The sequence below is a fragment of the Pipistrellus kuhlii genome, unplaced genomic scaffold (genome assembly GCF_014108245.1).
Source record: "Pipistrellus kuhlii isolate mPipKuh1 unplaced genomic scaffold, mPipKuh1.p scaffold_m20_p_17, whole genome shotgun sequence".
Classification (NCBI taxonomy): Eukaryota; Metazoa; Chordata; class Mammalia; order Chiroptera; family Vespertilionidae; genus Pipistrellus; species Pipistrellus kuhlii.
The window spans coordinates 29,819,774-29,847,436 of record NW_023425482.1 but is presented as its reverse complement, the minus strand read 5'-3'; the positions used below and the strand labels follow the sequence as shown (position 1 = coordinate 29,847,436).

Here is a 27,663-nt window from a genome sequence, read left to right as displayed (position 1 = left end):
CGCGGAGACCGGGACCGGAGGCGGCGGCGGCGTGCGCGCGCGAGGGGCACCCGGACGCCCAGGTACGTGCGGGCTCGGTGCCCGGCCGGCGCCGGGGCGGTTGGGCCGGGCGGTTGCGGGCACCGCGCCGCGGCCTCTGTGACGCACGGCGCGGCCTCCGCGCTGACGGCCGGCGCGGCGCGGGGGCGGGGCCTGCGCGGGGGCGGGGCGGCGCGGGAGGGCGGGGCCGGCCGGAGCCCCGCCCTCGGGCCGGAGCAGCGCGGACGCTACGGAGCAGGCGCACCCCGCCGCCCCTGCCGCCGCCACTGCTGCCGCCGCCGCCGCCGCCGCTCGTCCTTCTCCGGAGCCGCCGCCGCGGCCGCCATTTGCACGGGGACCTCGGTGACAGGCTCGGCGGAGGGGCGGAGGGAGCGGGGAGGGCGCGCGGAGCCCCCGGGGCGGGAGCGGCGCCGCCGGCAGCGCGGGCAGCGCGGGCAGCAGCGGCAGCAGCGGCAGCAGCGGCAGCAGCGGCAGCAGCGGGAGCAGCGGCGGCGGCGGCGGCAGAGGCCGGGCGTGCGCCTGAGGCGCGGCGGCGGCGGGCGGCCGTGCGGGCGGCCGGGAGGGGCGGGGGCCGGGGCCGCCGCCGTTTGATGGATCCGAGGATCGCCTGGTTCCAGCCAGAGCAGCTCGGACCGTCCAACAGTCTGTGGATGCAGATCTGGGAGACGACCCAGGGGCTGCGGAACCTCTACTTCAACCACCACTGTCACAGCAGCGGCGGCGCGAGCGGCGCGGCCACCGGCGGCCCCGGCGGCGGCGGCGGCAGCGGCAGCCCCGGCGGCGCGGCCCCGGCCCCGGCCCCGGCCCCGGCCGGCATGTACCGCGCCGGCCCCGCGGAGCAGCGGGACTTCCTGCCCCTGGAGACGACCAACAACAACAACAACCACCACCAGCCCGCGGCCTGGGCCCGCCGGGCAGCCGCGGGGCCCTCGGCGGCGGCGGCCCCGGCCCCGGCGTCCGCGTCCCCGGCGCCGGCCTCGGCCGCCGGCCCCGCCGCGGAGCCCGCCGGGGACCCGGCCTCCGGCGGCGGCAGCAACAAGCGGAAGCGCGACAACAAGGCCAGCACCTACGGACTCAACTACAGCCTGCTGCAGCCCGGCGCGGCGCGGCCCGGCGCGGGCGGCCGGCCGGCCGGCGGCGCCCACAGCGGGACCCCCTGGAAGCGGCGGAACTACAACCAGGGCGTCGTGGGGTGAGTGCGGCCGGCCGGGCCCAGCGCGGGGCGCACGCCCCCGGCGGGGTGGGGAGAGCCGGGCGAGGCCACCCCTCTTCCCGGGCCTCCTTCACCGCTGCCTCCAGGGGCAGATGGACATCCCTTCGCCCGTCCACCCCCACCCCTTCCCCTAGGGGGCCTCCCCTCTCCCCTCCGGCCATCCACGCCCGCCTTCGCCTCCTTAGTCATCCGCACGCTCCCTCCTAACTGTCCCTGTCCTCCCGACCTCCTCCATTCATTCGGTCTTACCGCGCCCCTCCCCGGGCGGCCCCCCCACCGGAAACACCCCTTCCCCTACCCCCCCTGCAGCCCCCCCCTCCCCCGGCAGGCCCCCCCCCCCGTCTCCCCCTGCAGCCCCCCCACCTGCTGCCACCCGCACCCCCTGATGAGGCCGCTTGGCCCGGGGCGAGTGCTCATCCCCCCAGAACAGCCCTGCGGCCGGGCCTTCTGATGGAACCGGACCGGCGCTCATTTCCTGGCCAGGAATAGAACCATCCAGAAAGCTCCTCCCCCGCCCGCCCTCACCCCAAACGGGAATCCCAGCCCAGCACGGCTTTGCCTGCTGCCGGCCCTCTGCTCCTCCATCGGCTCCTTTTCTTTCCCTTTTCTTTTCAAAATGTGCCACCTCGGCGGCGGTGCCGGATGCCCAGGGGAGGGAGGAGGGGGAGGGCTCGGTGCAGGCCGGTGGAGCTGGGAGCTCTTGCGCGGCCATGGAACTTTCTAGGAGTTCATGGCCCTGGCCCCAGCGCCTGGCGGCCTGGCAGGGCGGCCAGGGCTCCCCGTTGGGGGTAGCTGCGTGCTGCGGGGAGAGTTGCACCAGCGGTGACAGTGGGTAAAGTTCATGTTACACAAGGCAGCTCCCCCGGGGAAGTGGGTGCCCAGCGGGGAAGTACAGCCCGGGTGCCGGCTGGACTGCGAGAGCCCTCTGCCGGGGTAGGGCCTGCTACTGAGAGAGAGAGAGAGAGAGGGACAGGGAGTGAGAGAGAGAGAGAGAGAGAGAGAGAGAGAGAGAGAGACACTGTGTGTGTGAGAGTGTGTGTGTGATTGTGTATGTGTGTGAGTGTGTGTGTGAGAGAAAGAGTGTGTGTGTGTGATTGTGTGTGTGTGTGAGATTGTGTGAGTGTGTGTGTGAGAGAAAGAGGGAGTGTGTGTGTGTGATTGTGTATGTGTGTGAGATTGTGTGAGTGTGTGTGAGAGAGTGTGTGTGTGTGATTGTGTATGTGTGTGAGATTGTGTGTGTGTGTGTGAGATTGTGTGTATGAGAGAAAGAGAGTGTGTGTGAGAGAGCGTGTGCATGCATTTGCCTGGCACTCGGAGAAGGAGCCTTCAGATTGCTCTTCACTGCTCATGCTGCCCTGCCGGCTGGGGCAGTGGAAGCTGTCAGCCGTCCCCGCTGGCGCCTTCTCTTAGGCTCCCGGTTCTGCCCGGACAGGCGGAGCGGTATGGAAGGTCTGGGGGAAACCGGTTGGTGGGTTCCGTCGGCTTCTGGAGGGCCGGGGTCTGCCAGACGCTGCTGTTACAGCTCACACCTTTTAGGGAAGATGAGATCAGACGGTCGGTCGGTTGGTCGGTCGGTCGGTCGGGTCGAGTGGTTCGGGCTGCGCCGGGAACGTGTGGAGTCCGTCCTCACTGCCCCTCCCCAGGGGCACCCTTCCAGGCTTGAGCCTCTTGCTGAGCTCCAGGCGCCCCATGGCCATCCCTTCTGAGGCTCCGGGCTCCATCCCGGGAGTGCGGCCGGCCGGCCGGGCGGGCGGAGCGTGGACCTGTGGCTGGGGGAGGGGGCCGTGGGGGCACGTGGACTGGGTTCCGGTCCCTCTCTCGGTGCCGGGTCAGGAGTAAGCTCCCGTGAAGTGATCCGTCAACTAAAATCGCCAAGTTCCCTGATTCCGGTTCCTGAAGCTTCTTCGTGCACGTCCACAAAGGTCCCTTAGAATCCCCAGGGCTGCGGCCTCTGGTCAGGAGTGCCCCCTCCTGGTGTTGGAGGTGAAGGTCCAATTACAGGTCACGTTTGAACTCGGAAGCGGTCTGGTCTTGTTCGGATGGTGCTGCCCTCTAAGCCTTAGAGTCTAAGGGGTTAAAGGGAGGAAGGTGAGCCCAGACAGCTTTGGCTCAGTGGATAGAGCGTCTGCCTGCGGACTGAAGGGTCCCAGGTTCGATTCTGGTCAGGGGCATGTGTAATTGGTTGTGGGCACATCCCTGGTAGGAGGTGTGCAGGAGGCAGCTGGTTGATGTTTCTCTCCCATTGATGTTTCTCTCTATCTCTCTCCCTTCCTCTCCATAAATAAGTAAGTAAATAAATAAATAAAGGAAGGAAGGTTGGTTTATTTACTTGGGATTACTGTTCAGACTGATTATAACCTGTTTTAACACCTCTCACCACTTATCAGACTTTCCTTTTTGTTCTGTCTCTGAGAGGAGGTCAGCAGTTTAACGTGGGTTTTTTTTTACTTTTTTAATTTTTTTAATTTTTTTTTATTGAAGAGTGTTTATATAAGAGCATCTGGATGCTTAAAGATTCTTCTTTGGATTCACGGATCCTAGTTTCTTGACTGTTGTGGAAGTTTTGCTGCTTTTAATGCAGACATTGAACATCTGAGTTCCGATGCACTGGTAGGCTGTTCTGAGATGGAATGTAGTAGAACCGTTCCCAACCTCCTGAGCCCTCGGCCTGCGGCTGACATGGAGCTAATGGGCTGTGGCAGCTCGGCCTCCATCCGGAGGGAGAGGAGAGCTGAGCGCGGGGCCGGGGCTGGGCCAGGATGGGGTGTGTGGGGAGCAGAGCGCGGGCCGGGGCTGGGCCAGGATGGGGTGTGTGTGGGGAGCAGAGCGCGGGGCCGGGGCCGGGCCAGGATGGGGTGTGTGGGGAGCAGAGCGCGGGGCCGGAGCTGGGCCAGGATGGGGTGTGTGGGGAGCAGAGCGCGGGGCCAGAGCTGGGCCAGGATGGGGTGTGTGTGGTGGGGGAGCAGAGCGAGGGGCCGGGGGTGAGCCAGGATGGGGTGTGTGTGGGGAGCAGAGCGTGGGGCCGGGGGTGAGCCAGGATGGGGTGTGTGTGGGGAGCAGAGCGCGGGGCCGGGGCTGGGCCAGGATGGGGTGTGTGTGGTGGGGGAGCAGAGCGCGGGGCCGGGGCTGGGCCAGGATGGGGTGTGTGTGGTGGGGGAGCAGAGCACGGGGCCGGGGCTGGGCCAGGATGGGGTGTGTGTGGGGAGCAGAGCACGGGGCCGGGGCTGGGCCAGGATGGGGTGTGTGTGGGGAGCAGAGCGCGGGGCCGGGGCTGGGCCAGGATGGGGTGTGTGTGGGGAGCAGAGCGCGGGGCCGGGGCTGGGCCAGGATGGGGTGTGTGTGGGGAGCAGAGCGCGGGGCCGGGGCTGGGCCAGGATGGGGTGTGTGTGGGGAGCAGAGCGCGGGGCCGGGGCTGGGCCAGGATGGGGTGTGTGTGGTGGGGGAGCAGAGCGCGGGGCCCGGGGTGAGCCAGGATGGGGTGTGTGTGGTGGGGGAGCAGAGCGCGGGGCCGGGCCGGGCCAGGATGGGGTGTGGGGGGGAAGCTGCATGCTGCTCGCACATCTCCATCTCGCCGGCCTCGGCCTCCGCCACGGGCCGGACCGGGCTCCTCCCGCTGGCCACCCGGCTCTGGGCGTGTGGTTCCTTCTGGAGCTCTTGAAGCTCTTGCTTCTCGCTGTGGGTGTGGCTTGCCTGTCTGCCTTTCCTTTGATGCGCATGTTTCTTCTCACCCGCTAGGCCACTAGCTAAGACGGGGATTCTTTCCTTTTAAAAAAATATATATTTTATTGATTTTTTACAGAGAGGAAGGGAGAGAGATAGAGAGGCAGAAACATGGACCAGCTGCCTCCTGCTCACCCCCTTCTGGGGATGTGCCCGGAACTAAGGTCCATGCCCTTGACCGGAATTGAACCTGAGACCTTTCAGTCCACAGGCCAACGCTCTATCCACTGAACCACACCAGCTAGGGCAAAGATGGGGATTTCTTAAATGGAAAGTAAGATACTTAGGTTTCATCCTGCAGTCCTCATGGTCCTGTTTCAGTTGCGTTTGCCTGGCTCACCCTCACAGCCTTCTTTGTGTGTGTGCCAACAGGCCCAGGGATGGGTTTGCTTCCTTTTTCTTTAAAAGTTAAAAAAAAATTTTTTTTTTCAATCCTCACCTGAGGATCGGTCTGTGGGGACATTGACCGATGGACCCCCTTAGGTGCCCCAACTTCGGATCACACCCACAAACTTTCCGTCTAGGGTGGTGGTCAACAAACTGCGGCTCTCGAGCCACATGCGGCTCTTTGGCCCCTTGAGGGTGGCTCTTCCACAAAACACCACGGCCTGGGCGAGTCTGTGTTGAAGAAGTGGCGTTAGAAGAAGTTAAAGTTTTAAAAATGTGGCTCTCCGAAGGAATGTCCATCGTTGTCCTGTTGATACTTGGCTCTGTGGACGGATGAGTTTGCCGACCCCTGATCTATAGGGGATGACCCACCACCAGCGGAGCCACAGCCTGGCGCCTTGTCTTCATCACGAAGTTGCTTTCGCTTGTTTCCTCCTGTGGGATTCGTGTCCTGCCCAGGTTCGCTGTGGTCCGTCCACCTGCTCCGTCCGCTTGTCCGTGACAGCGAGCCTCGAGCCCCTTCCTTTTCAGAGACTTAGTTGTCGGTCACCAGAGAGGGAAGGGAGGACAGAAGTAGCAAATACAGGAGACGTACGGAGTCAGAGTCCTTGGGCCGAGCCCTCGGGTCCAGAACGCCCTGGTCAGGCGTCTGATGCTCGTCCAGGCCCATTGACCGGAAAAGGCCTGGCTCGGGGGCCGAGCGTCCACCTGTGAACCAGGAGGTCCGGGCTCAGTTCCCTGCCAGGGCACAGCCCGGGCTGTGGACTCTATTTCCGGAAGGGTCTGTGCGGGAGGCAGCCGGTCCATGATTCCCTCTCATTGGTGTTTCAGTTTCTCCCTCTCCCTTCCTCTCTAAGATCATCAATAAAAATAAAATAAACAATAAAAAGAAAAAGTTTGAGCTGGCCACACTGCCAGGACCAGAGAGATTTTTTCCAAGGGCTGGATGTCTAGAGCATCGGGTTTTGGAGTGCAGCAGGAAGATCCCGCGGGAAACCTCGGTTTAAGGCATAATCTCTCCAGCGGGAATGGGGTGGGAATGGGAGGAAGACCAAATGTGAGCGGTAAAAGGGGAGGATGGAGAGGATTGGACCCACCGCGGACTTAATGATCAGCTACAGTCTTGACCTTGAGTGACTGGGGAAATGTTGGTATTATTCTTTTAATTTTCAAAAATAAATTTTATTGATTTTTTACAGAGAGGAATGGAGAGAGAGAGAGTTAGAAACATCCATCAGCTGCCTCCTGCACACCCCAACTGAGGATGTTCCTGCAACCAAGGTACATGCCCTTGACCGGAATCGAGCCCGGGACCTTCCTATCCGCGGAGCCAAACCGCTTAGGGCCGTATGATTCCTGTAGGTGTGGAGCTAAAGAGGGTGATGTTGAGGTGGAGCTGTCCAGCAGGGAGTGGGGATTTGGGGGCTGTGCAGGGGGCGGTGTCTTTCCGGGCTCCATGCCCTCCGTCACACACAGTCCAAGGTGCTGACTGTTCCTCAGCGCCAGCTGCACAGGTGATCACGGGGTCTGTCTGCTGGGCTCCGCGGCAGTCGGTCCGTGGATGGGGAGGGGATGGGAGGAGCTTGAAGGCTGTGTTCCGCAGAATGGTTGTCAATCCCTGGGCGCCTGCAGAGGCAGCCGCGGACACTCCGGGGCTCCCGCCACTGAGCCAAACGGGTTAGGGCACTTTTTTTCCTTTTTTTTGATAGTAGCCATGCTAATGGGTTGAAATGGCATCTCCTGGTTTTGATTTGTGTTTCTCTGATGACTGATGAGGTTGAGTGTCTTCTTGTGCAGATTGAGTGTCTGTGTCTTCTTTGGACAAACGCCCATTCGAGTCTCTCGCCCACGTTTGAGTGTTCTCGCTGTGGAATCGCAGGAGTTCCCCAGGTACCTTGGACAGCAGTCCTCTGTCAGACACGCGGCCCGCACACATATCCTCCCGCTCGGCTGCTTCCTCTCTGTTATCGGCGGCGCCTTTGGCACACGGGGTTTCCAGTTCTGGCAAAGTCCCAGCTGTCCTCTCGGTTGCTGTCTCCTGTGCTTTGGCATTCCATCCAGCGCCGCCAAATGCCAGGTTCTTTCCGGAAGTTTCTGGTTTCAGCCGGCCAGGTCAGGTGACCGGTCCCCCCACTGGAGCTCTGTGGTGTGAGGTAGGGGTCCCCGGTCATTGCCCGCGTGTGGATGTCCAGCTCCCCGGCCCCACTGGCCCCAGACGGCCGTCCCCGGCTGCGCTTGGCACCTCGCGTAGGCGGTTCTTATTGACCGTGCAAATGACGGCATCAGGTACAGCATCCTTATCTTCAAAGACACAAAAAGCGGACGGACGGACACGTTCAACACACAAAACGGCAAAGCCGCTGCGATGAGATGGCCGTCACGGGCCGGGCGGCCCCTCCAGCCACAGCGACGCGCGTGAGCCGTGAGCCGTGAGCGGCCAGGGTGGCACTCTAGTGCATGCCCAGTGCCCCTCTTGCCCTGCGCGTGCCCCCCGTTCTCCCCACTCGGGGATTCGGGGAACCACAGGGCCTCCTCTGGGCATGTGTGCGCTGTGTATCTGCAGGGCTGACCCCGCTCTTGACCATTAGTGCCCACCCGTCCCGGTCCTGTTTGGGGTGGCGTGGCAGGAGCAGGCACGCGGCCGGGAACCCCAGGGGGGCGCTGGGGGTCCCGGGCGGGTCTCTGCGTGTTTTCGGGGTGATACTGAAATGAAAACACAATGTGTGTGCACACGTGCGCATGTGTATGTACGCACATCTTTGTGTGTGTGCGCGTGTGTGTGTGTGTGCTCGTGTGTACGTGCGTGCCAGTTTCCTGGTGCACACCCAGCGGAGGCCTCTGAAGGTGTCACTCAGACGCACGGCGCTCGCTCGGGGCCGGTGCTGTCCGCACGGTGGGGCTGGCTGTGTCTGAGCGAGCGGCCAGGCCGCACCCCGACCTCAGGCCCGCCGGACGAGGTGCCAGCAGAGGGAGTGTGCTCTCCAGAAACTCCTGGCACCTCCCCACGCCGTCTGCGCGTCCCCGGGGAGGGCCGGAGGCGAGCAGCACCCATGAGAGCCGGGCTGCAGTGACTGCCCGGGCGTCCTGCGGGCGCGGGCCCTCCGTTCCCGGGTCCGGGCTGCGCGGCCGCCTCGGGCTCCGCAGGGCTGTAAGCGTGCCGTCGGACTCCCCGGCCCCGTGTCTGTGGAATCACTTTGTGGTTTGATTCAGTTCCATTCGTTCGCATCCGAGTGGCAGCGTTAGGGTGAAGGTAGCAGCAGGCTCAGGCAGTTAGAGGGGCTGTGGGAGGCCGGCTTGTGGAGCCGCCCGCCCGCCCGTGACCGTGGCCCTCCTTGCAGGCTGCACGAGGAGATCAGTGACTTCTACGAGTACATGTCGCCGCGGCCGGAGGAGGAGAAGATGCGGATGGAGGTGGTGAACCGGATCGAGAGCGTCATCAAGGAGCTCTGGCCCAGCGCCGACGTGAGCAGCGGGCGGCGGGGAGCGGGGCCGCGGCCTCCGGGCAGCTGTCTGCGCGTTCGTCAGGCCAGGGGTTCCCTCGGCCTTTGGGATGGGCCCCGATCGTTAGCACGCAGTCGGCCGCTCCGGGCCGGGCTCGGTGTGGGCCTGGCAGAGCGCAGGAGGGGTGTGAGGGGGCCGCCCACACGGTGTGCGACCCGGGCTCCGTGTCCACCATGCGGCTCCGTGTCCGCCATGCGGCTCCGTGTCCGCCACGGCTCCAGCCGCCGTGAGCAGTGCGTTTGGAGGAGGGAGGGCACAGCTCCTGTCACCGGGAGGTCACGTTCTCAGGCCGATGCTGGCGTCTGCCCCCTCTCCCCCCCTCCCCCCCACGCCGTCCCCCGGCTCCCCGCACGGCCTCCCCGGTGCGCACAGCGGCCAGACTGCCTGCCTGGCGGTTCCTGCACGGGGTCAGGCACGTTAGGGTCTGTGGTATGACCTTGTGCGTCCCGAGGGCCCACACTAGGATCCGTCACTGTCTCTGTGCTGACCTTCCTTAGGCTCGGGCCCGGGGCCACGGGGCCTTGTCTGGTTTTCTTTTCCCATTGGTTACACACCAGCACCAAACGAGGGGCTGTGGGTGGGGGGAGAGGACACGCGTACGTTACTGAGCCGCTCCTGCCCGGGCCTCTCCTGTCGGCCCGCGTCAGTGGCACTCAGCTGGGGGGAGGGATATGCCCCCCAGGAGGCATTTGGCATTATGGGTGGAGACAGTTTTCATGCTCATGACTGGTGAGTGCTCCTGGCAGACAGTGGGCACAGGCCAGAGTGCTGCTCAACACCCCACAGCGCACAGGGCAGCCCCCCACAACCGAGAGTGACCTCCACGTGTCAGGACGCTGAGGTCACGGCCCTGACCTGAGCTCCTGTCCTCCTCCTGCGGCGACGCTTCCTCCAGTGTTACGAGGCCGGGGCCAGCGTGGGGGGCGGAGCCAGGGTTGGGGGCAGGGGCCAGGGTTGGGGGGCGGGGACCAGCGTTGGGGGCAGGGGCCAGCGTGGGGGCAGGGGCCAGGGTTGGGGGGTAGGGGCCAGCGTTGGGGGGCAGGGGCCAGGGTTGGGGGGCAGGGGCCAGCTTTGGGGGGCAGGGGCCAGCGTTGGGGGCAGGGACCAGCGTTGGGGGGCGGGGGCCAGCGTTGGGGGCAGGGGCCAGCGTGGGGGCAGGGGCCAGGGTTGGGGGGCAGGGGCCAGGGTTGGGGGGCAAGGGCCAGCGTTGGGGGGCGGGGACCAGCGTTGGGGGCAGGGGCCAGCGTGGGGGCAGGGGCCAGGGTTGGGGGGCAGGGGCCAGCGTTGGGGGGCAGGGGCCAGGGTTGGGGAGCAGGGACCAGCGTTGGGGGGCAGGGGCCAGGGTTGGGGGCAGGGACCAGCGTTGGGGGCAGGGACCAGCGTTGGGGGGCAGGGACCAGTGTTCAGGGTCGGTGGCTATAGGGAGCACATGTGACGGACATGTCCCTGCTGAAAGTTTCCCTTCCCCCTGAGCCTGCGTTGGTCCTTGAACTGAGTGTAGGTGCCTATCTGGGAAGAGCGCGCTGCAGTGCTCAGAGGCGCCAGGAGAGGGCAGCAGACACCGGCCTTCCTCCTGGCTGGGGGCTCTGGGTGATGCAGTGGTTTCTGTTTCAGGTGCAGATATTTGGGAGTTTCAAAACCGGCCTGTATTTACCCACCAGGTGAGCACACGGCGCTCCGGGACGGCCCGTCCTGGGCTGTGTCTGTCCTGCCTGTGAACGGGAAGCGCAGAAAGAAAGCGGGTGATGGAACAGATACCCACATGCCCGGGCTCCTGGGTCCCTGGGGTCGTTGTCACTCCTGCCAGCCGTCAGCAGCTGCATCCGGACCGCGGGGCAGGGTCCGGTCGCCTGCCCACAGCACAGCAGCGGGCTGTCGCTGGCCCCCCAGACCGCCCGCCCCTAACCACTCGCACGCCCGGGGCCTCTGGGTGACGCACCTGCGTGTACGGGGGCCGTGTTACTGGGAGCTCCGCACCCTGACCCAGGGGCTCAGCTGCACACGCCCCACCCACAGCCGCTGACGGTGGGTCCTGACCACTCCCCTTCCCCCCCGAGGCCCCCCTCCTGACCATGTCCCTGTGGGAGCTGGGGCCCTGCAGTGAGCTCAGGAGTAGCAGTCACATCGCTCAGTCTGGAAGGCACGGAGGGGCCTGGAGCGTGGCCGCCATGCAGGGCCGGGGGAGGGGGCGGCCGGGGGAGGGGCGGCCGGGGGAGGGGGCGGCCCGGGGAGGGGCGGCCGGGGGAGGGGCGGCCGGGGGAGGGGCGGCCGGGGGAGGGGCGGCCGGGGGAGGGGGCGGCCGGGGGAGGGGCGGCCGGGGGAGGGGGCGGCCCGGGGAGGGGCGGCCGGGGGAGGGGGCGGCCCGGGGAGGGGCGGCCGGGGGAGGGGCGGCCGGGGGCTCCGCTGGGCCGCTCAGCCTCTGCTCTGTGTGCAGCGACATCGACCTGGTGGTGTTCGGCAAGTGGGAGAACCTGCCGCTCTGGACGCTGGAGGAGGCGCTCCGCAAGCACAAGGTCGCCGACGAGGACTCGGTGAAGGTCCTGGACAAAGCCACCGTGAGTCCCTCTGCGGCGCCCCCCGCTGCCTGCCCCCGCCCCCGCCGCCCGCGCCTTCTCTCCATCACGGGCACCCTGTGGGACACGGATGGGCTCCTGGTCATGAGGGATGGCCTGCGGGCTCTGTCCATGGAGCACAGGCTGCCCTGGTGTTAGCCAGGCCCTCCTCGGGGCCCTGCCAGGCCGCTCCGCCCCAGGCGAGTCTGCCCGTGGCACAGGCCACGTCTGGCGTTCCGTGAGCCCGGCCACGCGCTCGCTGGCCTGGCCTGGCCGCCGGGGCGCTCGGGTGGGAGCCCCGAGCTGAGTTTCCAGACGTGGGGTCTGCACGCATGTGCTCCAGGGCACGGCGGCCTGGCGGCCGGGAGCCTGGCGGTGGGCAGCGGGGGCCTGGTGTGCCGCCCACGTTTTCTCACGTGTGGTGCCCCCAGGGTTCTTTGTTCTTCTAGAATCCCAAACGTCTTCTCGAAATCATTGTCACTTTTTATTTGGGATGATTCTTGCATTTTGTCTCCTCTTGCTGGGTTTTGTTTGGGCTTCTTTTTTAAAATATGCATTTTATTGATTTTTTACAGAGAGGAAGAGAGGGGGATAGAGAGTCAGAAACATTGATGAGAGAGAAACATCCATCAGCTGCCTCCTGCACGCCCCCTCCTGGGGATGTGCCCGCAACCAAGATACATGCCCTTTACCGGAATCGAACCTGGGACTCTTCAGTCCGCAGGCCAGCGCTCTATCCACTGAGCCACACCGGCCAATGTGTTTGGGCTCCTGGCAGCGCTGACGGCCGCAGGGGTCGCGAGTGTGCCTTGGCCCCGGGTCCCCCCTGACGGCTCGACCGTCAGCGAGGAGGAAGCTGCTTGCGCAGCGTGGTGTCGGGTTTCTGCCTCCGGTGTCAGACCTCGCCCCGAGGAGTGACAGGCTGCGCCGAGGGCGTTACGGAAGGCGGGCTGGCGGAGGGGTGTGTGTGTGTGTGTGTGTGTGTCCTCAGGGCCTCCTGCTCACATGTCCGGAGGGGGTGGTCCGGCAGAGCGTTCACTGCGCCCTCTCCCCCAGGTGCCCATCATCAAGCTCACCGACTCCTTCACGGAGGTGAAGGTGGACATCAGCTTCAACGTGCAGAACGGCGTGCGGGCGGCCGACCTCATCAAGGACTTCACCAAGGTCAGCTCACTCTCCGGGGCCGGGCGAGAGGAGGGCGTGTGCCGCGGAGGGCTCCCCCGCTGGTGCTGAGGGCCGGCTCCCGCTCGGCGTCCTCACGCGGAGTCCGGCCCTCCTTCCAGAAGTACCCGGTGCTGCCGTACCTCGTCCTGGTGCTCAAGCAGTTCCTCCTGCAGCGCGACCTCAACGAGGTCTTCACCGGGGGCATCGGCTCCTACAGCCTCTTCCTCATGGCCGTCAGCTTCCTGCAGGTGAGGGCGCCGGGAGAGCCAGAGTTCCTCATCCCCGGAAAGGTGGTTTGGCTCTTAGTCCCCGTGCTCTGGTGGTGGTTTTTCACGCCGGTGTACGGAGGGGCGTGGCTCCGTAGCGGTGACCAGCCGTGGAACTAGCACAGCCATGTCCTCTGAGCCACTCATCTGTGCGTCCGTGGACGGGCCTGCGAGGGGCGAGGGGGCCCTGAGCGGGTACACGGGCGCATTGACGCAGGGAGGCTCCCCTCCCGGGGCTGCGGTCAGCCGGCCGCCCGGGGCCAGCGCGGCCGGGAGGCGGGCCGGAAGCGGGGGGCGGGGGGCGGGGGGCGTCCGATGTCGCGTGTGTCCCCGGGCAGTCGGAGGACGTGCAACGTAACTTCTCTTCTTCTCCTTCTGGTTGTAGTTGCATCCCAGGGAAGATGCTTGCATCCCCAATACAAACTATGGTGTTCTCTTAATAGAGTTTTTTGAATTATATGGACGGCACTTCAATTATTTAAAGACCGGCATCCGGATAAAGGATGGTGGCTCATATGTGGCCAAAGACGAAGTTCAGAAGAACATGCTGGATGGCTACAGGCCCTCGATGCTCTACATCGAGGACCCGCTGCAGCCAGGTACTGCGGCCGGGCGGGGCGGCGGAGGGGCGGGCGGGGCCGGCACGTTTCCACCAGACGTCCAGGATCAGCTGCTAAGGTGGTCACTCTCTCCTCATCAGCATGGTTCACGAGCAAATATGTGGAAGTCCGCACACACCAGGGAGAACATGCGAGAACACACACACACACACACACACACAGAGAAACACACACACGGACACACAGAGACACTCACAAACACACAGACACACACAGACACACAGAAACACACCCACACGGACACACACACACACAGATACAGAGAAACACACACACAGAGACACACACAAACACACGGACACAGACAGAAACACACACACAGGGACACACACATACACAGACACACACGAACACACACAGACACACACACACACACACCAAAGAACCTGCCGCGGACCCTTGACGAGTGGGTTGTGGTCTGTGTCTCCGTTCTCCGCCTCACCCGTTCGCCTGCTGCCCGCCGGCTTTGTCTCCAGTTTGGCTGGCGGGGTGACGGGCGAGGAGCCGTAGGGCCTCGGGGGTGAGCTGTGCCGCCCGTCACGGTCCTGGCACTGCTCCCCGGGCAGTCTCCTTCCGGCAGCATCTGTCCTTTACCCGCTCCGGCCTCCTCCTCTCCCGCCCGCCCTCCGTCCCCGAGGCTCCTGGAGGCGGTGCCTCCTGGCAGGAGGGAAGCACGGTCCGCACCGCCGGCCTCTGGCTGTGCCGTGTGACGAGGGGGAGCCAGAGGGCAGCGTGGCCTCGGCCTGTGTGTGGGTCCTCATCGAGGGTGGTTAGCGACCCGCGGCCCGGCTCCCGGCGCTGCTGACCGTGGGTGCCGCGCACACGCGGAGAGAAGGAGCGTTTGGCCAGGGCGCTCCGGAAGCGGGCGTCCTTGTTGGCAGGACGGCCTGGGGGTGCCCGAAGGGCCAAGCCGTGTTGGCTGAGCACCGATCTGACGGCTCAGCCGGGATGTCCACGCGCCTGGAGTTGGGTCGCTCCGGGCCCGGGCAGCTCCGGGCCCCGACCGCCCTCTGACCGCCCCTCTCTGCAGGCAACGACGTCGGGCGCAGCTCGTACGGGGCCATGCAGGTGAAGCAGGCCTTCGACTACGCCTACGTGGTGCTGAGCCACGCCGTGTCGCCCATCGCCAAGCACTACCCCAACAGCGAGACCGAGAGGTGGCGCCCCGTCCCGGGCGGGCGGGCGGGCGGGCGGGCGTGTGGGTCCGCCTCAGCTCACCCGCTCCTCTCCCCGCAGCATCCTGGGCAGGATCATCAGGGTGACGGACGAGGTCGCCACGTACCGGGACTGGATCTCGAAGCAGTGGGGCCGGCAGAGCAGGCCGGAGCCCGCGTGCAACGGTGAGTCCCCCGCCGGAGCCGCGCGCTGTCCCCAGGGCGCCTCGGGCCTCGGGAAGAAACGCGCTCTGCTCTCCGCCCCCCCAGGACACGGGGTCACCCTGGTGGTGGGGCCCCCGCCGCTGGAGAAGTGCGCCCGGGGCCTGCCTGGCGAGCACGACGGCCTGGGCAAGAGCAGGGGCAAGGCCGCCGAGCCACTCAGCAAGCACTCGTCCAACTCCTCGTCCGGCCCCGTGTCCTCCTCGTCCGCCACGCAGTCCAGCTCCAGCGACGTGGTGAGTTCGGGCGGGGGCCGGGGGCGGAGGGCTCACTCCCTGCCTGGTGCTGGGAAGTAGTGGCGTCACCGTCGCCTTAGAACTGTCGGGAGCGAGGTGACTCAGAAGCGGCGGCGGGAGGAGGCAGATGTGCGGGAGGGAGGACGACTGAAACCCTCGGGAGGAGGAGCCGGAGGAACGTAACCGTTCCCTCGTGTGCGTCCTCAGTCCTCACTTCCATCGGTCCGGGGCTCAGCCAAAACGGTCCCATGTGACGGGACTGAGGGTTAGCGTGCCCCATTGTCACCCTTCCGCCTGTCAGGACTCGGACGCAACGCCGTGCAAGACCCCGAAGCAGCTGCTGTGCCGCCCGCCCGCCGGGAGCCGCGCGGGGGCGCAGGACGTGGCCGCGGAGTCCGCGCCGGCGGGAGGGAAGGCACAGAGCGCCCCGGCCCCCGCCACGCCCGGCAGCGCCAGCAAGTCCCAGGTGCGTGAGCGCGTCTCTGCGAGCAGCCAGTGCGGGCATGTCATTCCTCACATGTCAGTTATACATGCATGTCATTGTTCCTTAAATGTCAGTCACATGTGTGCGTCATTGTGAGCAGTCAGTGCGGGGTATGTCCAGCTTCTTCCCTGTCGGTTACACGTGTTCGGTGTGGGCTTGCAGAGACTCAGGTTAAAGAGACACGTGTTTGGTGGGTGTCTAGTGACAGGGCCTGCCCCTGGACACAGGCCTCTGGGCGTCCGTCCGGTCGTGGTGCGATGCCGGCCGCCGCCCTCATGCCGACCTGGCAGAGCGGCTGCAGGTGCGGCTCTCGGTGGCCGTGGCCACGTGCGCACCGGGAATAGTGGGGCCGGGCCGTGGCTGTGGCCGAGGCAGGGCCGGGTGAACGGTCAGGCAGCAGCTGGCCAGCTCAGTGGCTTGGCGTCCACTTCCGCTTGCAAAGGCTCAGGCTCCTGTGTTGGCGTGTGTGTGTGCTGTGTGCTGCCTGGAGTTGTGTCACCCCGGGCCCTGCACCGGGGAAGGAGCCATTTGCTCCTGGCCCGGCCTGAGGCCATCCCACCTCCCACGCAGGGCGTGTCCATCACGCTGCCTCCAGTCCTTCCTGACCTGCAGGTCCTTCCCGGCACAGCCTCAGGCCCGGCCCCCTCACCCCGAGGGGCAGTGAGCGTGGCAGGTGCCGGCAGGCGGGTGGTTGCGGGGCCACTTCCTGTGGCATCTTGTCTGGAGGCCCCTGGGGAGGAGTGTGCCCCACCTCTGGGGGCCAGGGGGTCTGCCCTCGGCATTCCCAGGGACAGCGCCAGCCGAGCCGCACGCCTGGCTGTGAGCACTCGGGTGGGCGAGCCGGCGGCGCCTCCCGTACTGACCTCTCCCCGCTTCCTCCCGCAGCACGGACCCGCCCGGCTCTTCCGCTCGTCCAGCAAAGGCTTCCAAGGTACCGCTCCCGGCAGCCACGGCGGCCTGGCGGCCAGCAAACCCACTAACCCGTGTTTCCACGGCAAGCGGAGGAAGCACAGGAGGGACGCCCCCCTCGCCGACCTCTGTAGGTAGTCGGCGTGGCCACGGACGTCTGCTGCCTGCAGTGGCCTCCCGGGGCTTCCGGGGGCCGTCGGGAGCCTCCGGGGCCCGGTCCGGAGCCTGGTGCCGTCCACGTGCTGATTCCCGCTCGCCACGGAACAGACCACCAAGACTGACGGCGGCAAAGCAAGCAGCACCCAAAGGGGCAGCTGCCCGCCTGATAAGGCCTAGGCCACCACAGGGTCGTTCCGAGTCTGGATGGAACGTGAATCTTCCTCGCCCCGTTGTGCAGAGTGAGGGGACAGGGCAGCGCGGGAGGGGCTGTCGGAGGACAGGTCTCACGGGAAGCCCAGATTCCCGGGGGAAGGGGTCTGTGCATGTGTTTTTAAAGTATTTTTGCATATATTTACCATTTTATTGTGTGTATATATAGATGACCACATAGGAAATGGCTATTTGTAATAGTGGATTTGTTAATACTTTTTACAGAACATGACTGTTTAAATTGTAAACAGGTTTTTCTCAGGATTAGTTTGCAAAATAATCTGAATTGTCACCCGAACATCCACGAGTAGGGACGTGACTGCTCTTGGGTTCGATTCTCTCTGCCCTGTGGGGACCCCCCAGGGACCAGCCGCTGCAGGCACGCCCCCTCCCTCGAGCAAAAGTGTACGGTGGCAAACGACGCTGATTTTATTTTGTATCCGTGCTCTGTACTCCCGCCTGCACACTGAGCTGACCGCTCCGACACCAGCCGCCCCGCTGCTGGCGTGCTGTCTTTGGGGCGTGGGCAGGTACGAGATCCCATGTTTGTTTCCTCTGCGGGTTTTTTTTTTTTTTTTTTTTTTTTTTTTTGTGAGGCCACACGTCTGTCCCGTTCCCGCCGCGCGAGCCCTGGGTGCGGACTCTGCTCACCCGGGCGCTTCGCCTGCCCGTCTGTCATCTCTTTTAAAATCCGCGCTCCCGTGGGAGAGAACACCTACCTGGAAGCAGCTTTAATCAAATCCCAATCACAGAAGCTATTTTCTTACATCCACTTCACGCTCTCGGTTTGTCCATCTCTCCCAGCGAAACGGTCTTTGGTGACGGGCCTTACGAAGACCAAATCCTTCTGTCATCCCAGTCTTCCTCCTCCTCCCCCCACAGAATTGTCACTGTGTTCAAACATCGGCCTGTTTCAATCACGTGTCAATCTCAGTTGTGATCAGCTTTGAGTGCAAACAAGATGTATGTTCTGTCGCTCATCACATGTGGAATATTTACTGTGACCCCATGAATGTACGTGGGTTTCTGAAATCACTGTCTGCAGGTGGGAGCACTCCTGTCTAGCATCCGTGTGTGGCTCTGTCCGTGACGGCCATTTCCGAGATGAGATCCTTTTCTGTATACGTATGTACACGCATGTGAATAACTGTCGGTTTTTAGGAATTTCTTTTCTGTATTCACGTATGAAATACTGAAGACCAATCAGACCACGAATGGACACGTAGTGCAACTTTCTATAAAGAAAATAACGCGAAAGTGAGACCAAAACCGACGTCATCCCTGAAACCAACCATTTCCAACATGTTGGTTATTTTCATTCATTCACCACCGGAAGACATGTTCTGGAACTGGAGAGCCACCCTCTCCCCCGTCCACCCCCCTCCCTGTGTGAACGTGGACAGTTTCCAGCGTGCTGTTCCTCTGACAGGCCGGCCTGTTAAACCTGGAGGTGCCCATGTGATTCTGATCAGGGTTTTCTGTATCAAGTGTCGAGCTGCTTTTTGTTCTTGGGAGCTAGTCTTGTCCTAACGTGTTGTGCGCATAATCACAGTATTTATTTCCTAGGACTATTGCGAACGTGTAGACATATGTTTGCTGCTAAGGGAACAATTATTTATACAGCGAAAAGGGATCCGGCGTCAGCTGCCCACCGCGGACCCCCGGTACCTGCGGAGCCCGCGCCGCCGGCCGCCCCGCTCCTCGGAGCGTCGCCCTCGTCGGAAGCGAGCGTCCTAGGGTGCGGGCGGCCGCGCCCACCAGCGTGTGGCGGTGCTCCAGGTGGACAGCGGGAAGATAATCTGATTCCATTGGGAATCTTAGGTTTTCGTACACTTATTGGGAAATTCGTTTTTCCTGTACTGCGAAGTTTCTTTTTGGTAAACAGTATCTTTCTAAAAGAAAAAGAAAAAAAAAAAAGCATGACGGAGAACGTGAGGCGTGTGCGTGTCCTCCGGCGACCAGCACTGTACTCTGAATCTGTGTATCTGCAGCGGACAGCGTGGGGCTGTTCCTTTCCGACCCGAAGTAAAGAACTTGGCAGAACTCGCACTGTGCCTGTGTGTGTGTGTTCTGTCGCCTTCCCTCCCTCCGTGCCCCCGACTCCTGCCTCTCCCTCCTCCGATCCTGGTCCTCCGGGCCCTGGCTCTCCACCTCCCTGATGCCGCGACCTGCCAGTACAGCTCCTCATGCTGTGGTGACCCCCAACCATAGATTATCTTCATCGCTACTTCATAACTGTGATTTTGCTACTGTTAATGAATCGTAATGTGAATATCTGTGTTTTCCGATGGTCTTAGGCGGCCCTGACAGCGGTTCTCAACCTGTGGGTCGCCTGATCTAAAGTCTCGGCAGACCCATCAGATGTGTGTCCCCGGAGGAGGCAGCCCGCCTGCCCGCCTGCCCACATGAACCATGACCTTCCTTTGCCAGCACTGGGACACGGGTTACCAATGCCCTCCCCCCATGGGGGACGTTCCGTTGGCGGCCGTGTGTGTGTGTGTGTGTGTGTGTGTGTGTGTGTGTGTGCGCGCGCGTGCACCCAGTCCGTGTTAATGCTCCTTAAAACGTCATCGGAAACGTTTAAGAACTGGCGGTTGGAGGTGCCGGTGGATCAGAGAGGCGGGGGTTCTGTGTTGGGAGGAAGTGGGGAGCTTTCCCTCCAGGCTGGAGGTGTCCGGGAAGGTGCTGGTTTCAGCGTGCGTCTCGCTCGGAGAGGTTCCCCTGGCTTCCAGCTCTCGCTTGGACCAGGGACCGGCTGGCTTCACACGTTTCCGCCGTCTGGTCCTCAGGATTAAGGGTCCCCCTGTCTGTCCATCCGTCCCGTCGTGAGTGTGTCTTACCGTTCCTTGCATCTAGGTCCTCCGTGAGCCTTCTGTGCTTGGGCTCAGCATTCTTGGGTTGGGTAAGCGTGGGCAGTAACAGTCACCCCTTCAGTGCCTCAGTCCCCCTGTATGTTCTTCCCGTCCCTCCCTCATAAAATGCCCCGTGTGAGCTGTTGGCCATGCCTGGTGGACTAGGGTTTGGGCTTTCCATACTGTGGGCGGTCAGGAGAGGATGACTGCTGTGAGCGCAGGACCCGATATTAAAATACAGTTTTTATCTCAGAGGAAGGGAGAGGGAGAGCGAGATGGAACCATCAATGATGAGTCATTGATGGGCTGCCTCCTGCACGCCCCACTGGGATGGAGCCCACAACCTAGGCACATGCCCTGACCGGCAATCAAACCGGTGACCTGCTTCACTGGTTGACGCTCAGCTGCTGAGCCACCCTGGCCAGGCTGGACCCCGTATGGCTGTGATGTGCTCACGGCCATGACCTCACCTGTGACAGGGTGTGGCTATCAAGGTCACTCTGTAAAAATCCCAGAGCTCTGCTAATGTTTTTATCACTGATGACGACATCATCTCGATTTGATAGTCATCTAGAGTTTTATCTGTTTCTTCCATCCTAACACGGATGTCTCAGTGTGTTAGTCACGCATCAGGAATGTTGGTGGGGGACGTGTCTCTCAGTTAACTTTTCAGAAAGTACATGTTGAAGTGTAAAACCGGCGTCGCCGATTTCGCCGGGACCGATGGGCTGCGGTGACGGGCGGGATGAGTTTATCTTCCCGCCAGCTCGCTCCTCCCGCGCCCTCTGAACTGTCCGCTGGGCCGGCAGCGGCCTTCCCAGGAAGCCGTTGTGAGCACAGCGCCCGCTGACCGGCTCTCTCACACTTGAAGGGAGGACAGCCCCGTGTCATAGTTACTCCTCCAGATCGCCCTCGGGATGGTGTGTGGTGAGATGCTTAGAGGACGGAGCTTGCCAAGGGAGCGGGGGGTGGGGGTGGGGGGGTGGCCTTCCCAGCCTCGGCATCTCAAGGCGAAGGCACTGCCATTCTGTCAGGACATCGTGGCCAGAATCCGTGTTCATGTTTATGAACACATGTCAACATGCTGCTTGGTATGCAGCACGACAAGCCAGGTCCCAGCGCAGACGTCACTCATGTGGTGGGGAAATGTGGCCGAGTCCTGCTGAGGCGTGTCCTCGTGGGCCGTGTCCTGGTGAGGCGTGTTGACTTTGCACCTGAGGCCCCGTCTTTCCAACAGCGATAACGAGCTCCATGAATGGGGTGTGGACAGAATGATTAACCAGAGGAATTGCCCAGGAACACACCTGCTCGCCATCCGGCCTCTAGTGTTGACTCGGGCGGCTCTGAGGAGATAAGCCGCTCGTGTGCGGATCGCCCTCTCCTGGCCCTTTTCCTCTCAGGCCTCCGCCGCTGCCTTTTCCCCTTAAGCCTGGGCCTGATCCATCGCCCGCGGAGGGACACGGCCCTTCTGAGAGGGAGCCAGAGGGAGGGAGGGGGATAGTGCGCCCCCTGGGGGGTCCCGGACTGGAGGTGCCTCCGGGGTTGACGGGGAGAAACGCTGGATGTCGTAGGAGCAGAGGCTGGGCAGCCAGGGAGTCACGTGTGGCTGGGTGTTTGCGCCTCCTCCCTTTAACGCAAAGTCTGTGGACTCCCTGTGGCTGTGGCTCCTCCCGCAGCAGCCGGCTGCCAGCGAGGTCTCCGCCGGGCAGGCAGTCCGGCGAATTCATTACGAGTGTTGGCTCATCTTTTTTTTTTTTTCCAATATATATTTTTATTGATGTCAGAGAAGAAAGGAGAGGGAGAGAGAGATACATCAGCAATGAGAGAGAGTTGTGGCTCGGCTGCCTCCTGCACGCCCCCCACTGGGGATGGAGCTCACAACCCGGGCCTGTGCCCTGACCGGGAATCGAACCCTGACCTCCTGGTGCATCGGTCGACGCTCAAACGCTGCGCCCCGCCGGCCGGGCCGGAGTCTTGGTTTATCTCGTAAAGAGCGGCTGTGAAGTAAAACTGGCTGTTAGGGGGAGGCCTGGGGCAGGCTGTTTGGTGGACGAGGCAGCGGCACCTCTGAGATGAGAGATCTCAGTGGCTGGCGGAGTTCTCTGAGTGTAAACTGCCTTCCTCGTCCAGGCTGGCTTCCATGCAAGGCACGCTTTCCCGTCTCGTCGTTATGCCCCTGGGCACGGCCTGCTGCGCCTCTTCCTCCCTCCACTGGCTCTCCAAAATGTCAGACCCCCTCTCTCCATGTCCAGGGGCTCCTTTTCACATCAGACTATTGCGAGCCCCGTGGCCCCCAAAGAACCCAGAGGCTCCTCACAGGTGTCTGTCCTCACGGCCAAGTGCACCGGCTCAGCGCACGCGCCTGCCAGCACGAGGGGGGCGGGGGCGGCCGGGCAGCGCCCGCCGGGACCCGGGAGCCGGGCATCTCAGCGGGCCGTGCACGCAGACGTGTGCCGTCAGCGGGGTGGCGAGCCACGCGTGTCGGTGTGTGATAGCCCGTGTGTGTGCGTGTTAGTGTGTAATAACCGTCTTGTCTGTTTCCTCCGACCAGCGCTGCCGTCTGTGCTGAGAAGCACGGAGTCCTGGGAGGTGCTGGAGGTCTGACTCGCCCCCGAGCTCCCGGTCTGTCCCGTGGCCGCTGCCGAGGCGCCGGGCGCTTCCAGAAAGACAGAGAGACTCGGTACGAACGACGGTGACATGCCGACGCCTCCTGAGGCCCCGCTCGGCCCCGCTGTCCTCGCCAGGAGGGGTCCCGTCCGGAAGCGGTTTTTTTTTAGTTTTTTTTTTTAAGCTGCCGCCTTGGATGTCTTCGAAGACGCCCGTTGTTTTCCGTGAGGATTTTATAAACCACGTTTCTACTCCGCCATCCCCCGTGCCCACCCGGGCTCACCCCGTCACCCACCTCAATAAAGGCTCCTTCCTCTTCGAACCGCTGGTCTGGGCCTCTCTGTGACGCCGGGCGGCTGCTTTCCCTCAGTTTACCTTGTCGCTCCAAAGACAGCCCCGTCGACAATGAGACCTTTTCCCCACAGCGAGGGCACTTGTTGGGGTTCATCCTGGAGTCGCAGGGACGGGGGGACGGGAGGGGGCCTTCAGGAGCTGTTTTCCCTCCTCCCGGCCGGGTGCTGGGCAGAGGCAGGCATTGGCACCCCCCAGCCCCCGCCAGGCTGGCAGCGGCTCCCATCCACCCTCGCCCACCCGCATGATCCTCTGCTTTCCTGCGAGGGCCCCGGGAGACGGGCGCTTCACGGCGCGGCCCGCTGGGGTCTGCAGGTTTTTGCTTCTCCCGAGAGCGGGGGACGCAGGGTCCGAGGCCGCATACACCAAACCATTCCTCAGAGTGGCGTTGGCGGCCATGGCTGGCCCCGTGGTGCCGCCTGGACCCACGGTGCTCCCTGGACCGCCCGAGTGGGACGTGCACGGAGCCCCGGGCTGGTTTGGTGTGAACAGGAGTCTAGACAGCCGCCTGCTCCACCCGCTCGCTTCTTCCACGTTATTTAAAAAAAATATATATATTTTGCCAAAGCCGGTTTGGCTCAATGGATAGAGCATCGGCTTGGGGACTGAAGGACCCGGGTTCGATTCCGGTCAAGGGCATGTACCTTGGTTGAGGGCACATCCCCAGTGGGGGGGGTGCAAGAGGCAGCTGATCGATGACTCTCTCTCATCGATGATTCTAGCTCTCTATCTCTCTCCCTTCCTCTCTGTACAAAATCAATAAAATATAAAAAATAAGAAAAATAAAAAATATATATTTTATTGGTTTTTACAGAGAGGAAGGGAGAGGGATAGAGAGTTAGAAACATCGATGAGAAACATTAGCAGGAGGTGTGCAGGAGGCAGCTGATCGATATTTCTAACTCTATCTTTCTTCCTCTCTGTAAACAATCAATAAAATATATTTAAAAAATAAAAATAAATTGAGGCCATTTATCCCCTTGTAAGTAAAATGCTTTCTACTTTAAAAAAAATATATATTTTTTTTATTGATTTCAGAGAGGAAGGGAGAGGGAGAGAAACAGAGAGAGAAACATCCATGATGAGAGAGAGTCATGTATCAGCTGCCTCCTACGCACCTCCTACTGGGGATGGAGCCCTTGACCAGAATCGAACCCAGGACCCTTCAGTCTGCAGGCCGACGCTCCACCCACTGAGCCAAGCTGGCTTGGGCTGCTTTCTACTTTTTGCTTGCCAACACACACACACACACACACACACACACGCCATTTAAACCGCAAACAGATCTCACATGATCCATCTGGAAAGAGCATCGGTCTGTGAATACATGCGTATGTTTCTAAAGCCAGTAACCAGCCCCTGTTTGCAAACGGGATTCAAACGGTGCTGACGAGGGCTCCATTAGAGGTTTTAAAACGCCGGTGCTGAGTGCCAGCACCCAAGTGGCCGGGAGGAGGGGCTGTGAGAAGCACCCAGGGGCCCGTGGACTCGGTGTCCGTTCAGAAGTGCCCCCGCCCGCCTTGGGCTGCAACCGAGCTTTTCTCCTCCATCGCCGGCAGGCGGCGTCACCGACGTGGCTTTCTGGCGCAAGCACGCAAACTAGCGGGAAGTGGTTACATCCCCCATCTTCCTAAAACCTGGCTCAGGAAAACGGCTGTCACCCAGCAGGCAAGGCGTCGGCCCCAGTGGCTCAGTGGATAGAGCGTCGGATCTCCTCTGCTGCCTTCTCGCAGCAGAATGACTACATCTTCCTGTGGGAGCCTCCTCTTCAGACACCATGTCTTCCGTGGCTGGCTGGTGCGGGCTGTGTGTGTGTGGTGCAGTGGCCGGCAGACTCATTAGTCAGCAGAGCCAGATACTGACAGGACCACGATTGAAATTCCTTTGGAGAGCCAGATTTTTTAAACTTAAACTCTATAGCTAGGTGCATTGTTATTAACTTAATGAGGGTCCTCCTAAGCCCGGCCTTTGCTCAACACTCAAGGGGCCAGAGAGCCGCATGTGGCTGGTGAGCCGCAGTTTGCCGACCACGGGTCTGATGGGAGCTGGTATCTGAGATCTCTTCCTCCCATGGCGGCTGGTCACCCAGCACCACCCGGGGCAGCCGCCCCTTCCTCCCCGAAGGCCTATCTGGGCGCTAAAGAGCTCACCTGGGATTTTTAAAAAATATATTTTATTGATTTTTTTTTACAGAGAGGAAGAGAGAGAGAGAGAGAGAGCTAGAAACGTCGATGAGAGAGAAACATCGACCAGCTGCCTCTTGCACACCCCCTACCGGGGATGTGCCCGCAACCAAGGCCCATGCCCTTGACCTGAATCAAACTTGGGACCTTTCAGTCCGCAGACCGACGCTCTACCACTGAGCCAAACCGGCTTCGGCTCACCTGGGATTTTTAAAATTGATTTCAGGGAGAGAGAGATAGAAACATCCATGCCAGAGAGTCTCCCATTGGCTGCCTTCTGCACGCCCCCTCCTGGGGATGGAGCCCACATCCGGGGCCTGTGCCCTGGCTGGGACTGGAACCCTGACCTCCTGGGTCCCAGGTCCACGCTCAGTCGCGGAGCCCCGCCCCGGGCTCACCTGGGCGCTGGGTAACGCGCACCCAAGCACCCCAGGCCTGCGGGGGTCAGGAGGAGCGTCCGTCCCTCTGTGGAAAGCAGGACCTCAGCCCAGCTGCCGAGGCCCGCGGCGTTGGTGCTGGCTGCGGCTCCGGACGGACGAGGTACAGCTCTTGGGAGCCATGCCAGACCTGCTCAACCGGATCAGGGTGGGGCTGTGGTGCGCGTGTGTGTAGTGCATTTTTTTTCACGAGGCCTCTGGGCGATGCGGACGCTGCCTGCCGCGGGGCCGCGCCCGGAGGTGCCCCCACAGGTGGGGCTCCGGCAGCTGGGGTGAGCGGAGGCGTGGGCTCCCTCCTGCCGTTTCCCGTCTGCTGCTGGGAGAGCCGGTCGGGCTCTGGGTCACGGTGACAGGCGGCTGCAGCCATAGCATCGCTCCCTGCAGGAGGGGCGGCCAGCTCCTGACTCAGCCTGGAGGGACCGGGGAGCCGGGGGGCCCTACCGCCCGGGGCCCCTCCCTCTCCAGGGTCCACCTTGGCTCAGGACACGGGCCTCAGGTGGGCTCTGAGGGGCGGAGGGCGGGGCCTCGTGCAGCGTGGGCCGTGGCTGTGATGAGCATCAGGTGTGCCGGCCGGCCGTCACGCCCGTTCTGGGACGGGGCGTCCTGGCTGCTCACACCTCCCGGTGGGGAGAGTGGCCCGGCTGCAGCCCAGAGGGCACCGAGTCCGCCAGAGGCCATGGTCCCGTCTCCGCCGTCTGGAGGGGAAAGCGGATCCTCACCGGCCGGCATCCCGCCCGGACCTCAGGGGTCCCTGCGGGGTTGCCCCCCAAGGTAAGCGGGGTACCGGCCCCGGATTCCGCCACGGCTCCCAGCGGAACAGGCCTTGTCCACCTGCGGCCGCAGGGCCAGCTGGCGCCTGTTACACCGTCGAGTCCCCAGAATCTCCCGCGGCCTCGGAGGTCGGGCCTGAGGAATGGGCTTCACAGCGGCACCCGGTCCCTCTCCCAGAGCGGGCACCCGGTCTCCCCGGCATCAGGCGCTCTGGACCGCGGGAGGGGGACGCTCCGCAGGCTGTGAGCTCCCGCCCCCCGTCCTGCAGACCCCTCCGGCCTCGTCCCGGTCCCTCCTCAGAGGCGCGGCTCCTGCTCCCATCCTGGTGCCGTGGAAACAGGACAGACTTTTAAAAAAATATATATTTTATTGATTTTTTTTTTCAGAAAGGAAGGGAGAGAAAGAGAGAGTTAGAAACACTGATGAGAGAGAAACATCGACCAGCTGCCTCCTGCACACCTCCTACTGGGGATGTGCCTGCAACCAAGGTATGTGCCCTTGGCTGGAATCGAACCCGGGACCCTTGAGTCCATGGGCTGATGCTCTGTCCACTGAGCCAGACCGGTTAGGGCAGGACAGATTTTTTTTTGCTGCCAACTCTGGGCCCACCCGGAGTGGGGTCATGACGAGGCTGTAACACCTTTTTTTTTCCCCCCATTTATTTATTGTTGTTTTAAATCCTTGGACAGAAACAGAGAAAAACCCATCAGTTGACCTGCGCACATGCCTTGACAACCTACTTTCTTTAAAAAATTTTTTTTTTAAATTTTATTTATTTCAGAGAGGAAAGAAGAGAGAGGGAGATAAACATCCATAATAAGAGAATCATTGTTCTGCTGCCTCCTGCACGCCCCCTACTGGGGATGGAGCCAGCCACCCAGGCACCTGCCCTGACGGAATGGAACTCGGGACCCTTCAGTCCGCAGGCTGAGGCTCTACCCACTGAGCGACACGGGCGGGGCGCGGGCGGGCACGGGCAGGTGGAAAAGGTGGGCCTACTGGGTGCCGGGGGCGGGGCGGGGCTCAGGTCCCACCCCTGGGCCCCCTGGGAGTTCAAGGCCGGAGCGAGGCCCCAGGTTTCCACCGGGGCTTCCCGCCCATCAGGAGGCACTGTCCGCCCAGGGCGGATCCTTCCAGAAGCGGGCGGGGCGGCCGGGCCGGGGTCCGGGTCCGGGTCCGGGCGGGCGGGGCGGGAGGAGCTGCTGGAAGTGAGTCCCTGTGGGCGGCGCCGGCGCCCGGACACGTGCGCGCGAGAGCAGGTGGGGAGGCCGCTTCCTGCGGGTTCCGGGGCGCGGGGCGCGGGGCGCGGGGTGCAGGTTCCGGGGTGCAGGTTCCGGGGTGCGGGGCGCGGGGTGCGGGGCGCGGGGTGCAGGTTCCGGGGTGCGGGGCGCGGGTTATGGGGCGCGGGGCGCGGGGTGCAGGTTCCGAGGTGCGGGGCGCGGGGCGCGGGGCCCGGGTTCCGGGGCGCGGGGTGCGGGTGCGGGGCGCCGGGTGCCCGGGGCCCCCCTTCTTTTCTGGGAGGATCCGGGCGGGATGGGCCGGGCCGGCAGGACCCCGGCCGCCAGCGGGGGGCGCCTGTGGCCGCGCCGCCCAGTCCCCGCCGGACCCGCCCGCCGCGGCCCGGGC

At 63.0% G+C, this 27,663-nt stretch overlaps 1 protein-coding gene and 1 long non-coding RNA gene across 2 annotated transcripts; one reads left to right on the top strand and one right to left on the bottom strand.

Annotated features, from left to right (window-relative positions):
* The first annotated feature begins 489 nt into the window (after positions 1–489).
* TENT4B (terminal nucleotidyltransferase 4B) lies at positions 490–16,605 on the top strand. The gene is made up of 12 exons (XM_036440662.2): positions 490–1,231; positions 8,698–8,821; positions 10,475–10,521; positions 11,295–11,415; positions 12,469–12,576; positions 12,696–12,824; positions 13,228–13,441; positions 14,493–14,619; positions 14,699–14,802; positions 14,887–15,074; positions 15,376–15,540; positions 16,444–16,605. The coding sequence occupies exons 1-12, from the start codon at positions 630–632 to the stop codon at positions 16,603–16,605; spliced, it is 2,091 nt and encodes a 696-aa protein (XP_036296555.1). The 5' UTR covers positions 490–629.
* LOC123652505 lies at positions 16,523–27,663 on the bottom strand. Its single transcript, XR_006741889.1, has 3 exons — positions 27,644–27,663; positions 22,619–22,620; positions 16,523–16,641 (listed from the first exon to the last, which is right to left on the bottom strand). It is a non-coding gene; the product is annotated as an uncharacterized LOC123652505 (long non-coding RNA).